General features: G+C 42.9%; 1 protein-coding gene across 1 annotated transcript in view; it reads left to right on the forward strand.

The window, feature by feature from the left end:
* Nucleotides 1–16,638, forward strand: part of NKAIN3 (sodium/potassium transporting ATPase interacting 3) — a 306,962-nt gene extending 290,324 nt beyond the window's left edge. Inside the window, exons 6-8 of the mRNA XM_086472468.1 lie at nt 1,638–1,698; nt 16,306–16,389; nt 16,541–16,638. Coding sequence (XP_086328594.1) covers nt 1,638–1,698; nt 16,306–16,389; nt 16,541–16,638 — 243 coding nt within the window. The remainder of the gene's footprint in view (nt 1–1,637; nt 1,699–16,305; nt 16,390–16,540) is intronic.

Below are 16,638 nucleotides of genomic sequence, written 5' to 3' on the forward strand. Positions count from 1 at the left end.
TCCTCCTCCAGAGCTGGTTTGCGCTCGGAGCATCAGTACAACAACGTGGCGTCTGCCTGAGCAGGGCTGCGGCAATTCCGCCCTGGGAAACGGCCCCAAACCCCCCAAGGAGGCTGCCAATACCGCAGGCCGCTCGGAGCACCAGGGAGGTCAGAAGAAGCTCACGTTCCCGAAACACCAGCAAGGTGAACGCCCTGGAGAGGAGGCTCTGGCAGGACGGTGCGACAGCATCTCGGCTTCAGCGCGCTGTAGCTCAGCTCTCCGTGGGGAAGATTAATCCCTTGGAGGAGGATTAAGCTACAGTGAACTAAGGCCACTTTATTTCTGAATGGGAAAGGCCACACCGGGATTTAATGTACTTTATCTTACGTGCATTCATTTCACAGCTTTAGTTAATTCATCTTAACTTCCCTGAATTCCCTTGCGTGGACAAGCTTTTTGTCTGTGGAGAGGCTCTTGGAGCTGCTTGTAAAGCTCCTCGTGCAGCCCGACCAGAAAGCAGGTTGGAATGATTTCTGTGCCTCTGAAGGAGCTTATACCTGTCTAGATACTATTAAATTACTTCTTTCTCAGACGGTTGATCCGTGACACCCTTAGAAGAACTATTTTAATTAGATTTTTTTTGAATGGACCAGCGAAAAAGGAGTTTTCTTAAAACTAATCTCTGGGTTATTTTAGAAATCTCTCATGAACAGTCTTTTCAGGGCTTTCAGGTAGTGTGAATTGTGTACAGCTGCACAAACAATATTTTCTCAAGCGTGGACATGCCTGGGCAGTGCAGTTTAATAGGTTTCCTTGCCCAGTGGGATTTTCTTCTTCATTGGTGATGGTCATAAGAAAACATTTTGTCTGTATGGAAAGCAAATGAGTGGAGTTTCTCTTCTCTGATCCTAAAGATCTTAATCCCTTCCTCTCGGTCGCACAAGTGACACAGATCCGGGTTGAGGAGGATATTTTGTGTGAGCTGCTGTTAAAACAATGGCATGATTTTGCTGGTGTTGTCCTTTGGGGAAATGAGTCTGCTCATTTCTTGCATAGTTAATGTGATTTACTGATAGGCCCTTCCGATAAGGTGTTTCCTGACACTGATGAATCATGACCCAGCTTTACTGTCCAGCTACATCGTGACACTTCACATATCCGACTAAACTTCTGCCAAACAGCTCTTTACTGGGACACTTTATGCAACACAAAAAGCCATCCCATGTGGACAAGCTTTACTATGACTTAATTCTGTAGCAGTCAATAAATATTTTATCTTTTCAATAGTTAAATTAGGCACTCAGGGAGCCCACAGTCATGTGGACAAAGTCATGTGAGAACAGAGGTACTGAACAAACAAAGGGATGCAGTAGCTGAACACCAAGGTGTTTTCCACCGCTGTAACTCAGGGGTGGTATTCATCAATGCTGATCTTGGTGGGACTAGGGAAAGATCTTAAAATATAATGCAACATGAGCAAAAGAGAGAAAGTCTCTTAATTGAGCTACTTGCACTGAAATTTATGTATAAATACAGGAAAGGGAAGCAAATCTTCTTTAAATTTAGCTGATACCTGTATTTATATATCATTGTACGAAAAGCTTAGTACGTGTTCAGTGTGTTCTAATGATTGTTTTTCTTCTTCTTCTGTACAGCTGATTGGATTTGTGTATGCCTGCTACGTGATCAGTATTTTCATGGAGGACGAGGACAGCTGTAAGTACTGACACACACCTCTCCATCTCTGGAACCACAGTACCTGGGGTGAGACCTAGTCTTGCATTAACTACCTACGTGAAGAACAAAGTTTGAGAAATGGCAGAATCTGCCATTCATGTACACAACCAGTCGTGCTCAAAGGCACACTTGTTTAGGTGCTACCACCTTATTTGGGTGTTGGGATTGTGCTTACTGAACTTCTTCAGAGATCTGTGAACCGCTTGCATGGGCCAGTCACACTGCTGAAAATCATGTGGTCCGTGTTGCATATCTGTATTTATGTAAGTTTTTACGTATGTACATTTAAATGTGAATCAAAGCTTCCGACGCCATTTAGTCTGTTTGTCCAAATGACATCTTTGTCATCGGTATAAGGAGGTGACAGAACACGCCATTTGCAGTGTGCAGTATCCCTCTGACCAATAATTAAGTAGACCTGTTCAACACTTGCAAGTAGCTAGACGGTGCCTCTAAAATGATGACCCCATGTTCTTAACCTGCCTTTTATCAGTAAAACCCTTACATACCACCCATGTTGTTCAAAAAGTTTGAAAATGTGCACACCTTTAAAAAAGTATTTGTCGAAAGCCATTAATTGGGCATTGGAAAAATCTGAATATGCTGAACATTTTGGTAGGATGCTGCATGAAAAGAGGTTGTGAGAATTGCCTGACAAGGTCACCGTAGCTGCATGACTAGCACAGGGACTGGTGAAAGCAGTAGTGAGAATGGAATAATGTTGGATAAGCAGAGGAGCGAAGACAGGAACGAATGTATTTAAAAAGGGGACAATGTGTGATCATGTCAGTTAACTTCTCATATGTGAGGGGTTAAGTAAAATACCTACCTGTAGGGGAAGAAAAGGAACAAACGCCAATACGATTTTGTGGCTATAGGATAAATAGTACACAACCAAATATTTAGTCATAAATCTTAACAGAGTTGTTTTATTTCTTCACACTAGTGGGTGAAATGAAGATAGTAGAAAAAGTTAATTCTGTTTGTAGGAAAGCTTTTTATAATATCTGCAAAATCTTACTGGAAACATAATTCAAGTAATTCATGGCTGTGATGGAAAAGCAGACTTTTTGATTCAAAACAGTGTGAAGGACCATAAACAAAATTCTTGCCGTTGCTACGAACTGTGGGATGTTCGGTTCTCCATCATAATGCAACAGAAATTAGTGTCAAATCTATTTTAACACTTTCATTTAGATTTCTAACACAAAGAAAATATATCAGAGAGATTCTAAGATAAAACTGAGTGGGAAGGAGTCATAAGCATGTTGTGCACATTGTGTGCTGTGAGAAGGTGCAAGGGGCCTGCATGAAGGCTGGTGCTGTGCAGGAGAAACACCAACACTCGGAGAAGCACCACGAAATGTAGGTCTTGAGGAGGAGGAAAAGCCTGGACAAAGCTCCCTTGGAAAGCTGGGCCTTGCCAGTCAGTCAGGAATGGGTAGCACAGGGCAACAGCAGAGGACAGGGCAGCAGCAACGGCCGTGTCACTTGGAGCGCAGAAACAGTCTTTGGTCAGTGGAACCCGGAGCCAACCCCTTTCCATGCGGCTGTGGCGGGTCGTGACGGTAGCTAGGGCTTCCTACGGGTGTCTGTAAACTTCGTCTGTGAGACAATTACTAACTCGATTTCTGGAAGAGGGCGGCTTCATTAAATGGTCGGGAAGGCCGGCAGTGACGGGGAAGGCACAAACTACGGTGCCTTTGGAAGAGTAATAGTCTGTGTGCTGCAGACGCACACAACTCAGATACATCTGTACCTGGGGAGACAGACTCTTCACTTTGTGCACGAGTGTGTTATATTATCGTTGGGTTTGTTTAGTGGTTTACAGCGTGCTTCACACATCCGTGTTTTGTGTGTCTGCGAAAGACAAAATGCCCACCAGAGAATGTGACATCCATGGAAAACGCAGCCTAAGAGTGTATGTGGTTTGTATTCAGGGCCTCACAAGAAGGTTATTGTCAAGTGAGGGGCCCTGTTTGCTTAGAAAACATGTCTGGTCTACTTCAGCAGAATTTGGGCAAGGTCTGTCTTTGACACCCAGGGCCCAATCCACTCCCCTCTGGCCGTGAGCCCCCTTACTGCCATTTAGGAATGTCGTGCCATACGATACCAATGGAAATTTAGATCCCTGAGAATGGAGAACAGCTGACAGGTACTAACCAGAAAAACACATCCAGCACTAAGTTGATCCACTATGTAAAACTAACCCCATGCCTATTCTCCATAAAGGAATTGGGTACCCACGTTTAATTTCTGCTTCTTGTCCAGACCTGCCGGTGGCAATTCGGTGCTTTCTTATGAGTGAAAATCATCTCAATTGTCTTGGAAGGTCTAATCTAGCTTGATGTCCTTCGTTAGGAGTGGGCAAGTTTCCCATTTTCACTCATATCTTTGCATATAACCTTCGAGACTGCTGTGTGAATAGATTTTTTTAGTTAGGGGTGGATGACCTGGGGCAGGGACGAGAGAGCTGTGCTGGAAGTGGAGCAGAGAAGCGGAATGGACACATCTAGGAGATTTTACAGCCAGTGGAGGGAAGTGATTTCTGATTTGTTTCTTTTTCATTCCCTTCTAAGATCCTGAATCCAATCAGAAGCAACTAAATAGCCCTTTAGTATCTCACTTTCTGCTTATTTGTGTCTTAATGCTCGTTGGTGTTTTGGAGCCCTCTGTGCTTATAGATAAACACATTAAAGACAATGTTAACTCACGCATAGCAATCCCACAGATATGTTTTAAATGAAGAAATGTCTGTGTAAGGCGCAGTGGAAAGATGGTTTGGTTTGGTAATTAGCTGAGAAGAACAGGACTTACTCTGGAAAAATTCACATTTTAACTTGCAGCATAATGAACAAAAATTTATTTAAGGAACAAGTACAGTGGTGCTTCAGAACAGTCAAGTTAAAAGTAGATAGTAATTACATTAGGATAAAAGTCCAAGAAAATGCAACGGAAGAGCAATTTTATGCATTTTAATGTGATGCAGCAGATTCTTTTCTTAGGTGGATGCAGCTATTTGGATGCAGCTGTTTGATCATATTTTTGCAGCAGTTTGCACAGAATAAATTCTCAGCCATCTGAGAGTCAAAGCCTCCCTAATTAAATATACACTGCAATATTCAGTGCATCAAGTTAACCCCAGTTCTTAGTCTGAAACCCGTCAGGCAGACTTAAAAGTTAATAATAGCTGCCTATTTAGCCTCTGTGCAGTTCTTAAATGGATTTTGAGGTTGACATTTCGGCTGACGGACACTTTTCTGAACAGTAATAATGCTTGAGGAAACATTTGTTTCCGGCTATTGCTCACCTTACCTGCGTTTCAGACTGTAGTTAACTTTTACTTAGAAGGAAGATGATAGCAGGTCAAAAGGAATGAAGACGACGACATGTAAAAGGCACACTGCTGTACTGGGGTTAATACCTTCCATCATTCATCCTAATGAAAAAGTCTATTTATATCTCTTCCCTTCATTTTTTCATTTCTTGCTTTGTAGATCTATCAATCTATATAAGCCCTTCTGGAGGAACAGAATATGTGAAATCTGTAATCATAAAAGCCTGTCACTATCCTGTTTGTGAACCATTTTCTCCTAAAAATGAACTCAGAAGCTCGTTGCCACCTTGTCAGAGTTACTGAATGGTTTTAATAAAGCAGAGCCTGGAGACTAGGCAGAATACATTGTTAAAATAGCTATTAAATTTCTAAATAGTTTTCGGACTTTTTTGAGAAACAGTTGATAGCACTATTGCTGCTAAATACTAGTTGATAAATATGATGCTGACACATGTCAGAAGTGACAGTTCTGTACTGTATGTGAGGTTGTGGAATGGAAGCTGAGTTGCATACAAATTGCGTAAGGAAAAAAAAATGAGATCAGATGGGAAGATTTCCCACAAAACAACAATTGTCATTTCACCATTTATTATAAAAACAAGACTGAAACACCAGAAGGTCAGTCCAAGGAAGCTCAAACCTCTTTTGTTCATGAGCAAAAATAAAGGAAGGGGCTTCCATTCACCATGAAGGAAAGTTTTACGTCCAAATGAAACCACAAAAAAAAATTAATAAACAAAAAATTATTTTTTTTTGTCTCTCCCCTATGCTCAGAGCTCGGCTCTACTTTCAGAACAGAGAGGAGGGTGAATCTGTTTTTAAAAAGGAAGAGTTTCCCCGTACGGGAGTATCAATAGGAACCTCCATGTGCCATCATTAGACAAATATTAAGTGAAACAAGATCCATTATTACCACCACTAAAAAACTACTGCATTGCCTTATCTGACACACGGCGTTACGTTTGTACACACCACTGGGCATGTGTTGGCAGTGTCAAAGGAGAGCGAAATAATTTTTTCCTCACATTTAGTTTCATGCTTGTAGTTACACAGGAAGTGGTAAATTTCTTACAAATATGCTATTTCTTTCAAAATGAACGAAGAACTAGCAATAGGAAATATTAGCAACAGACACATATGTGTTTGTATGTGTGATTACCTTTATATATAAATATGCAAGTTTCCTTAACTAAGAAGTTTTTGGCAACCCGCTACTAATATCTTGGTATCAGTTGCAATTGCCCGTGTGGTTGAGTCCATTTACCTTCTAGAAAAGAGAAATTTTGTCATGAAATGGTTAATGTCGAGGATGACCAAGAAGGAGGATACTACACTTCTGTTGGGCAATGCAAGAACTAAACATCCCCAGACAATGACTGTCCTAAATCACCTCACTGTTGGGCAATGCAAGAAGTAAACATCCCCAGACAATGACTGTCCTAAATCACCTCACTGAAAAACGAGGACTTAGGCAACTTGCCAACACAGACCACCACTGGGATTTAGCACTCGCCGCTCTCACCTTTAGGCCATAATCACTTCAGATGCTGGAACAAAATGTGCTGTTACTGACCAACGGATGGATGTGCTGGACACAGACTTTCAAAATGATCGTAAGTGTGACTGCCTGGCGCAGAGACAACACGACAGCTGCCAGGCTGACAGCCTTCTCCTGGCTTTGGCATTTCTGTGAAATGGCAGTGACCGTCAGTATTTCTGGAAGACCTGAAAAGCAACTTGCATCTTTCTGTTCATCTGGACAAGCAACCCAAAACCCCAGGATTCTGGTATACCAGTTTTGGTAAAACAACAGAAGTGGTTATTTTCGGCTAGGCGCGGAACTGTGATGGGTCCATAACCCAAATGTGTGTGTTCTGTAAGTGTTCATTCAGCACAACTGTGGACTCCTGCAGAGATGAAGCGTCTAACACAGCTGTCCTCAGAGATGGTCTGCAGGAGCCAGGGAGCCCAGCGAACGCCATGAAGCCTCCAGCTGATGAAAGGTGGTTCCTGGTGCTCCTCGCAGGGAGGTGCTGCCCGCGCGTCGGGGCGGCTGGCCCAGAGACTGGCTCCTTCTCCCTTGCCGGTGCCACCATGAGCCGAAGGAGAGGGTGAAGTGCCATCAGAAATGGCACCGGGAGTGCCCAGGAGCTCCCTCCGCTCAGCTGGGGCCCAGGCCAACCCCACCAAACGGAGGTAAATGCCAAGTTACCATTTCTGTAGACTGCAGAGGTCTGTCCAGCTGCAGGTTGTTGGTTAGCTGCAGACTCACCCATTTGCTATCCTACTTAACACCCAACTCTGCTTCCTCCCCTACTGGACATACAAGGGATAGACCTGTTATTCTAAGCACACTGTATGGTCTTACAGTCCTGCTGGTGTCCTCCTGTTTGTCATCAGCCATAATGTGTGAATTAACTGAAAATGCGTACTCCCTCCTACACTAAAGCAACACAGTGAATGCTGAAGCATTCAATGAAGGAAGAAATACTGCAGGAACAGTGTACTATTTAAATTACCTTTTCAGACTATTTCAGTTTTTCTTTTTTTTTCTTTTTTTTTCACATTAAGTTATACATTGCCTGAGCAAGCATTTGTTCTAGTTCCTATGGAAATGTGTGCATAGATATAATGCACACAACCAAAGGTAAAGACCTCAGTTAAAGCAGTTAAACAATATAAATATTAAATACAAGAAAAAATCTTGATTCTAGATAAGTCAGTGGCAAAAAAATCACAGCAGAGGCATGATTCCCCCTTCTGTTTTTCTGATTAAAAACCACAGATGAGTAATCTGTCACTGGAAAAAACCAAAACAACAAAAATTTACCCGTGCTACCCCCTGCTTTAACCTTCCCCTAGCAAAATGTACAAAACAGTCTTCATTTCCAGTTGCAATCTCCATGGACTGTTGCAGAACACCTTGTTCTAGCTGAGAGATTGTCTTTAAATAATGGATAGTGCACAGTATGCGAAAAGGGCAGTCTTGGCGGTGGAGTATTTCTAGCAGCAACAGAAGTTACCTGCCTGAAAGTGCCACACGTTTATGTGGACTGCAGCATGCAGGGTTTATCCAGATAGGTGCAGATGAAGCTTGAGAAAATGGCATCATCTAGATGACATGTGTAAACTAATCCCAGTTTTTCATTGATGAAGCATAGCTTACTGTAAGGTGTGAATCAAATAACTTGAAGAAATCCCTCTTTAGCTTCTATACCACTTGAGTGAAATATTTTAGTCTGTCTTCGGTAAAGAATTAATTTCTTACTGTAGGGTTGCCCCTAATTTCCTCTTCCTGCACTGAGTTTAATTATGACTTTAAACTCAGACTAACTTGCCTGGCAATAGGCATGAAGATAATAGTCAAGGTGCCATTTCCGTGCAAGCCAGCAGCTCATTTATTTTCCATTAAGGAAAACGGTAAATCACTGAAATTATCAGAGTTCCTCCAGTGCCTTCCCACAATTCCTCCCATAAGCACAAGGCAGAATTTTTTTCCTGAAATTCAGTAGGAAAAAACTCGCCTCAGTCACCAGCACAAAGAGCTATTATCGGGTATTCCCTGGAAGAGCAGCGGTGGTGAACACACGTCCCGGCTCTGCAATGCTGCTCTGCGGGTGAGAAGAGCCAGGCGCCCCGAGCCAGCCGCCTGCCGCTGCCGGCAGCTGGGTGGGCGACACTGCTCGCCGCCGCCTCGTGCCGCGACACAGCGCTGGGGCCCTTCGGCCGAGGTGGGTTATCCGCTCGTTCCTCCTTGTACAAAGTTGAGAGAGAGTTTAGGCGTTGTGCAACATAATGTTTTTCTAGATTTCTTTTACACCAATGAATGGTGCAAGTTTTCAGATACCAAAAAGTACAGAGCTGCAGTCACTAGCTTCCATCCGCGATTTTGGATTCTGGCTGTAGCGATATGCACAGATACACATGTAATGGTTAAACGGGACTTCAGGAGTACAGGTGAAGCACTTAGAAATGTCTGTATGGAAAGCAAATTGGTTTTAATATATTATTTGCAGAAAGTACTAATACAGTTCTCTGAACAGAGAAATGTGTCAGAACAGTATTAGTAAGGGACAATTTTTCTGTGTTTGGATAAATAAATACATATATATGTATATATGCGTGTAGATGCATATGTATATGCATATGGATGGATATGTATTTCTATATATGCATATTTTTGTTTCAAACATGGATATATACAAACTTCCCTTAGATTTGACTTGATTTCCAGACCAATAACTAGAAAGGAGAGATTTTACAGACTAGTTCATGACTACCTCATAGATTTCTGTTTTGCACTTATAATTCATGTTAAGCATTTCTGCCGTCGATTCTGAATGTTCAGACTAGATATGACGAATAAATTGTTCCCTGTGAGGGTGGTGAGGCACTGGCACAAGCTGCCCAGAGAGGTGGTAGAAGCTCCATCCCTGGGAACATCCAGGGTCAGGCTGGATGGGGCTTTGAGCAACCTGACCCAGCTAAAGGTGTCCCTGCTCACTGCAGGGGGATGGACTGGATGGACTTTAAAGGTCCCTTCCAGCCCAAACCATTCTGAGATTCCGTGAGTCTATGAATATTATATGCCATATCCCATATACACACACACACACACATATATACGTAAAAGACAATTAACTTCAAATAGGAATATAACTATAATCATATAATTTTCCTTAAATTGGGGATTATACCTTCCTTTAAGATTTTTTTTACTACTATAATAAATAATATTCTTATTAAAATTACATTAATATTCTGATTAGAGGGGATATATTGTTTATTGACATTTCTTAGGTCCATGCATTGCTTCCCCACTCCCAAATACTCAGTATGCTCTTTTTTTTAACTAGCTGATCTGATTCAAGCTTCTACTTAGCTAATTTAATATTGATTTTGTTTTAGTCTCCACCTTCCAGCTCCTTGGCCTTTCTGTTTAAATTAAATCTGCTTTTAAATGGATGCTATTCCAGCCCCCCATTGCCAGCACCTTAGCCTTTTCACTTAAATTGCATCTATTGTTAAATCAATCTTGCTCCAGCATCCAGCGTCCCTCTCCTGAGCTTTCTGCTTGACATCCCCTTCGGGCCTAAGTGGTGCCTGTTCCCGTCCCTACCTTTCACCCAGCTTCTCTACTGAAATGAAACCTCTTAGAAATCCATTTTCCACTTCCAGTGCCAATCTTCTTACTTCTTCATTTCCAAGTGGCAGCAGGTCTGTGTCTGGTTTAATTTGTGGAGCTTGAAAAGAAACTTTTCAGACTCCTGCTCTTCTGCGCAAGTGCCGTCTCCCCAGGTCTTGGCTTCCACACAGATGGGTTGTCCTGATGTCCGGGCCTCAGCTTACTTAGTGTCCGTTCCATTGTTATTGTTGTAGGATTGGTAGTTCCCCCGTTAGCAGGTGGAGCCTAAGAGCTCTGACCCGTGATAACTGCTGCCCGTGGTGTGGGAGGCCTGGAGCGAGCGGGGCACTGAGCCACAGAGGGCGCAGGACGCGTCGGGCCGTACACTGGGCTGTAAAATACCTTGGTTGCGTGCTGATGAGGAACTGGGCATTGAGCGAGCTGAACAGTCACCGCTGAGACAGCTGTTCCCGTGGCTCCCCGTTCCACCTCTCAGCTTGTTTGACACACTCGACGGACTCGTGGGTGAGTCGGCAGTTTGGGTGGCCGGAGCTCGCAACGCCTTTTCCTTTGTGCCCGTGTCTGGACTGAGAGACTGATGACGAGGCTTCATTTTAGAGGACTGAGATGTCTCCCCTTTTTCCTTACAGACAGCAGCCTCAAAAATGAAAACCGATCCATGCAGCCCAGCTGAGCTGAGAGACTGCTGCTGCATTGTCCTGGATGGGGTTTGGTCGCCATTCCTTTCTAACGATACTAAGCTTCGAAATACACCGCTAAAAAAGAGAAAGCTGCCCGTTTCTTGCTTTAAGGGAGTATCCATGACAAAAATTAAATAGTATGGGTCCCATTGTATGTAATGGATCCCAGTGTATGTAACCATACTTCGTAGCCTTGGAGGCTGTTGGAACAACTGCTTCGCAAAGCAGCTACTGTACACATTCAAAAAGAGGTGGCTAACCAACGCAAGTCAGTGTAGTACAGTGAACGAAGCCGTAGATTTCAGGTCATAGCCAGGTAATTTTGGAAGATCATTTTATTTCGTAATGGATACTTTCTCAAAATGTGGCCAAATCAAGCAACTCAAATAAGAATCTGTCCTCAGTTTTGCCCATCTTTGAAAATCTCAGCTCTGAATCTCATTAATCTAAAGGAAACCAGCATGTTCCACCAAGAAAAGTCAATTTTGTTTAGAAAAGGAAGGGATAAAAGTGTTGATTATGGATAAAATCAAAGCAAGAGAAAGACGCTTGCAAATAAAGTATCAACGATTTCTGAGAAGAATTACAGTCAAACAAGAGGAAGAAGATACTAAAATATTTAATCTAAGGGTGTTTTGCTAAACCCTTTTCTTTATCCTGTTGAACTTTTACCTGTTCTTCAGTTCTCTTTCCTGTGTCTCTGACATCATCACACCTTCAGCTCTTCATAAAATAACCTTTCTAAATTCCTCCTGTTTATAAACCCGGACTTGTATGTATGTTGCACTTTTTGGATTTTCTAGTTGCGCTGTGTCAATAGCCCTAATGATTTCAGGATAGAAGAGAGGCAAGATTCATAGCAAGAGGTGTTACCTTACTAAATTGGGGGGTATAGCTGATGTGGTTTTCCAGCTGGGCCAGCTGGTCAAATAAAATATATTAGCTGTTCCTAGAAAGCCTATTTTCCAAAAAGGCTACATTATATTTATTGTATTTAGCCTGTGTTGCTGATGCATTTTGTTAGCTCTGTATCATAACAAACCTTCTTCTTACCTGTGCTTTGTTAATCTGGGTCATAGCTGGACTCCCTTTAAACTTCATTTGACATTCTTTTGCCTTGAATCAGTAAATATGCAGTTGGTTTTGTTACCAGAAATTTAATCTCAGTACATCTGTGTTTTTCTCGCTATTGCAGGTTAGATGCAGCAAAACCAAGTAATGCTGTGGGACTCTCACCATTTATATGGTGACTCTTACTCCTTGGCATTGATTTCCACTCGTTTTCTTTTCCTCCTTAATCATGACAATGTGTTATTTTGGAGGAGTGAAATTCGAGAGTTGCAAGGTTTTCATAAAAGTGTATTTTTTACTTCATCTTTCTTCAGGGAGAGGATTTTTTATGAATGAGGTCAGTATTCCATTATCTTTCTTTATCATTAGCAGAGTGACTCACTGGTGGTTTCAAAGTGAGTATTAATCCTGTTACAGACTCTATTCCTCTTTTGCACATTCATCTTTCTCCTAATATGAAATGATACCAACTTTCTAACAATAAGAAAGCCGTTTTCCTAGCCGTCACATTTGCTGACACACATGATAGTTCTTTTTTCACTTCATCATGAGGAGACCACTGGCCTTTGTAAGCTCCAGTTTTATAGTGCTCTACATTGTTACCTCTATTTTGAAAGCTGAGACTAGTCACATTGTATTTTGGGGTTTTAAGGAGCTAATTCATGTTGGTGACAGATATCATAATGCCAAAAGAAATACTAAGCGATCAGTAAGACAACTTGAAGGTGAAGACAGGACAAAAGCAATTACAGTATGAGGTGCAATAGGTTTCCCTATTTGCAGAAAAATACTCACAGAGACAAACAAGTACTCATTGATGTGTTTGCCTTAGCAGACATATCCGCAGTGGCTCTGAAACACTGGAAGATCAGATACTCTGGGGCAGACTGAGGGTACCACAGAAGGACTTGATAGTGCATTGACTGGGGCTAGAGAAGGTTAGCATGACACTGATCAACAGAAGGGTTATTTTGCTGGCTTCCCTGTCTTTAAAAACTAAAGACAAGAGCAGGCGGAAGATTAGAGCTTGCTGGTTTGTGCCCATCCACAGAGCTAAAAGACCGAAAGGAGAAGAGTGAGAACCTGGAGATGGAGTCTATCCACTTCTGTTCCTGACTTGTAGGCTTGAATTCGGAGAAGGCACAGTAGAACCACAGTCTTACCTGCTAGGAGAGAGAATGTGGGTTTTTCGGCTGGGATGGATGAGGAGTGGAAGGCTCCAGCAGCGCTGAAGGCAGCATTGTCTGCTTAGCAGAGGAAAAAAGGTAGTTTGGAGTTCAAAGAGGCTGAAGATGTGTGGTTAGACAGCCTTGGGGTCTGCCTCCTCAAGGACTGAAGCAGACCACTGCTCAGCAAGATGTAGCTGTGAGCATTGTGGTTGCAGAGGAGGGAATGCATACAGTGCCCCACGCTACGGAGCAAATGTCATGGGGTGAGGCAAGATTTTTACACAGGATGTCACTGACAGTCATGGGGGCAAAGGCAGGATGGTAAATGAGGAGGAGCAGCAAATGGAAGTTGCCTCATCTGAAATGGAAAACAATGTTACATAGGGTTAATGTGTTTGGTGTCATAAAGTGGAAAATATCACCATTATGCATCTAGCACTGACTTATCATCCATCCCCCCCCATTTTTGCTTCCTCTTTCATGTTGACTTTGGCTCCTTCTCTTACAACCTGTCACTTGCGCGACCTGGTTACACCCTCCCCAGTTACATACCTTTCCTTAATGAACTCAATTGCATTAGTATATTGCCATTCAAAAAATCACAGCACAAGGAAAATATTGCAATGCAAAATAGTATTTGGAACCCCATAGGTTAAGAAAATCTTCTGTACATAAAAACAGATGTTCAAGCAGCTGCTAGCCTGCCCCTCTCTCGGAAAGGGGGCCGCTCAAGGTACCAGCCATTCAAGGTGTCAGTTTTGGGGCTTACCCTCATTTGTAAAAAGGAGAGGCAAGCATCCATAGGATCTAAGGTATCCCAGGCCAAGAGGCTGCAGGATTTACTAAGGATCATGCTGTCTGTGTATCACTGCTCTGTTCACACCTCGCACCTCCAGGCACGCGTAGGATTTGCCAGCTTCGAAAGGAGGAATGAGTAATATGCCAAGGGGCTGACAGCTCTGCCAGCAGGTCCGTGAGATGTTGCCAGAGCAGCTGAATTCCAGATGAGAGGGTGGGGAAGGAGAAAGGAGTGATTCTTCTGCGCTACCTTCAGAGGAAAGCAAAGTTTAACTGGCATATGGGCAAATGCGCTGGACTGATAGTAGTAAGACAAACCTAAATGTCAGCTGTCTGGAAAAGAATAACCCTCAGAATTACCGAGGACAGCGGATATGCTTCCTTCTGCCAGCAGCCTACCGCCCTTTTCTGGCTCGGGCAGGTTGTGACAACTGTTTCTCGGGCCGGGCCGGGAGTGAACCAACAGACCCGCGCCCCCAGCCCGGCAGGCAGGGTGCTCTAGGGAGCATTTCGCACCACCACCGAGCGTCCAGCATGACCCCAAAGCTGAGGTGGCACAAGGAGAGAGCAATTCCCTGGGAACAGCGATCATGTTTTGCAGCCCGCCGCGTATAAAATAACTCGCTTCTGCCGCAACCTGCTGTTATCTGTGGGGTGCTGAAAGATCCCTGCCCTAGGATTTTAAGTTTCTCTCTGCATGGCTGTAGTTGATGACTGGACTCTGTGGGGTGTTCCTTGTTTAGTGACTGAATATCCCCACTGCTAACAAGTTGTAGGGTTTGGTGTGGGTTTTTTAATGTAATGCATAGAATTCTAGAACTGTATAGAAAAATGGGGGGGTTTGGTTGAACTTTCTTCCAGGCATATGCAACTTTCTGAAGTTAACTGTTGTAATCCCTATGAATCTGTAGCAGAAATTATCCATAATCCAGTAACCAGGCCAGAAATAAACAAAAAACGATTCTTTTGTATCATCCTTAAACTAACATTTTGCCCTTGGGAAACCTATACAGGTATTGCTGCTGTTTACTTTTGGCCAATTACACAGAGGGTTGTGTGCATCCAAAAAGTTCAGTCAATGTGAAGTTTTAAAGTATTTGATCAAAGTTGGATGTCTAAGATGTCCATTTGAACTGAAACATATATAGTAATGTCTTTGTGTTTAATGAAAATAAGAAATCAAATTTCTATATTTAATGGCCATTTCTGGTGTTAGTCCTGGAAGTCTGCTAGATGTATATGGTGAAAATATCAGGTGAAATCAGACTAAATTTTTAAAACAACAAGTTAGTTATAATTCAAATAACTGATGATGAATCTTCGTGTTAAAGAGCTATCAGCCATAAAATAGAGTGCATAATGAAAAATGGCACATTCCATTGTCTTGTGTGACAGAGTAGCTTCTTGCTTGAGAATTAGCTTCATGTGAATTTTAAGTCGAACTTCAACTTTGATACTATATAACACATCTTGGATTGCAAAAGAGAAAGATCTGGCTAAACAGGTTTGAGCAGCTCTTCTCAAAACTGCTGGATGGTGCTATTCAATGGATTTCCTTTGTCAGAAAGAGACGTGTCTGTGTTGTCAATCATTAGTACATACTGACTTCATTTCTTTCTCCAAAAGATTTGTTGGTAGAAAGAATAGTTACTTTAAATTCTCTCCCTGCTTCCAGTTGCAGATGATGCTTGTGATTGCTGAGAGGAATGATGTGTGGTTCTGCAGTGGTGAATTATCTCAAAAATATACCTCCTAACTCCTTCTAGCACGTGTCCTCAGTAAAAAAAACCAAAAAGTCAAAATAAAAATATGAACTCCTCCAGAGGGCAGGGAGAGCTAAACCACCAAAAAAAATGATATCACTATGGACACGATTTATTCACCCCTGCACTCTTCCCTCAGCGAGCGGACACACCTTGAGCTTTTGGTGGCGCATTAACATTCCTGTGAGTCCACTCAGTTGTAAAAGTTTAGGTGAAATTAGGTTCACGAGCTAAACTGTTTCCACTGCCTGAACTTCTGAACACTTCAGAAGGAGATGGAGGTGACTGGTGAAACAGGTGCCGAGGTTGCCCTAAGGAGGAGCAGCTGCATTACCCCGACGCGCGTATGCTCCTGCTGCAGCCGCGCCGGCGGGACGGGCAGCCGTTGGCCGAGCAGGCACCGCGCTTCCACCGCCACGGGGGGCACAGGCACCCCCGGGATAGACGGGGCGCAGAGCTGCTGCGAGCCGTTCCCACGCAGCTGTGCCTGCTCGGTTTATGTCGTGTACGCAAACCTGTGCATGCCCTTACTATTTTTTTAACCATGATTTGTCCATATTTCTTTTTCAGTTGACATATTTTCATTTCCGTTTGTTCATTTCTGGAACTGTTGTATTTTCAGTTGATTTCATAGGCGGACTTGACACATACTCCTACCGACAGCCCCCCCAGGAACATGTTGAGTTAAAGCCTGTAAAGCCTGTAGGTAAGGTTCTGGTCCTGTGGACCACATTCATCCTTCTAACTGGACAGAAAGCTAACCTTCTCCTGAAAGAATTTTGGCATCAGGTTACTAATAATGTAATTATATTTTAATTAAAACTGAATTAAGACTTAATCCACGTAAAACATGTAAGGACACTTTGTCATTGACGACATATCCGCTAAAGCCAGGATTAAACGCCACGTCTGCCATGTCGTGCCTCGGCTTAGCGCAAGGAGAGGCGCTCAGTGA

This window comes from Leptosomus discolor, chromosome 13 (assembly GCF_034619465.1).
Source record: "Leptosomus discolor isolate bLepDis1 chromosome 13, bLepDis1.hap2, whole genome shotgun sequence".
In the NCBI taxonomy this organism is placed as follows: Eukaryota; Metazoa; Chordata; class Aves; order Leptosomiformes; family Leptosomidae; genus Leptosomus; species Leptosomus discolor.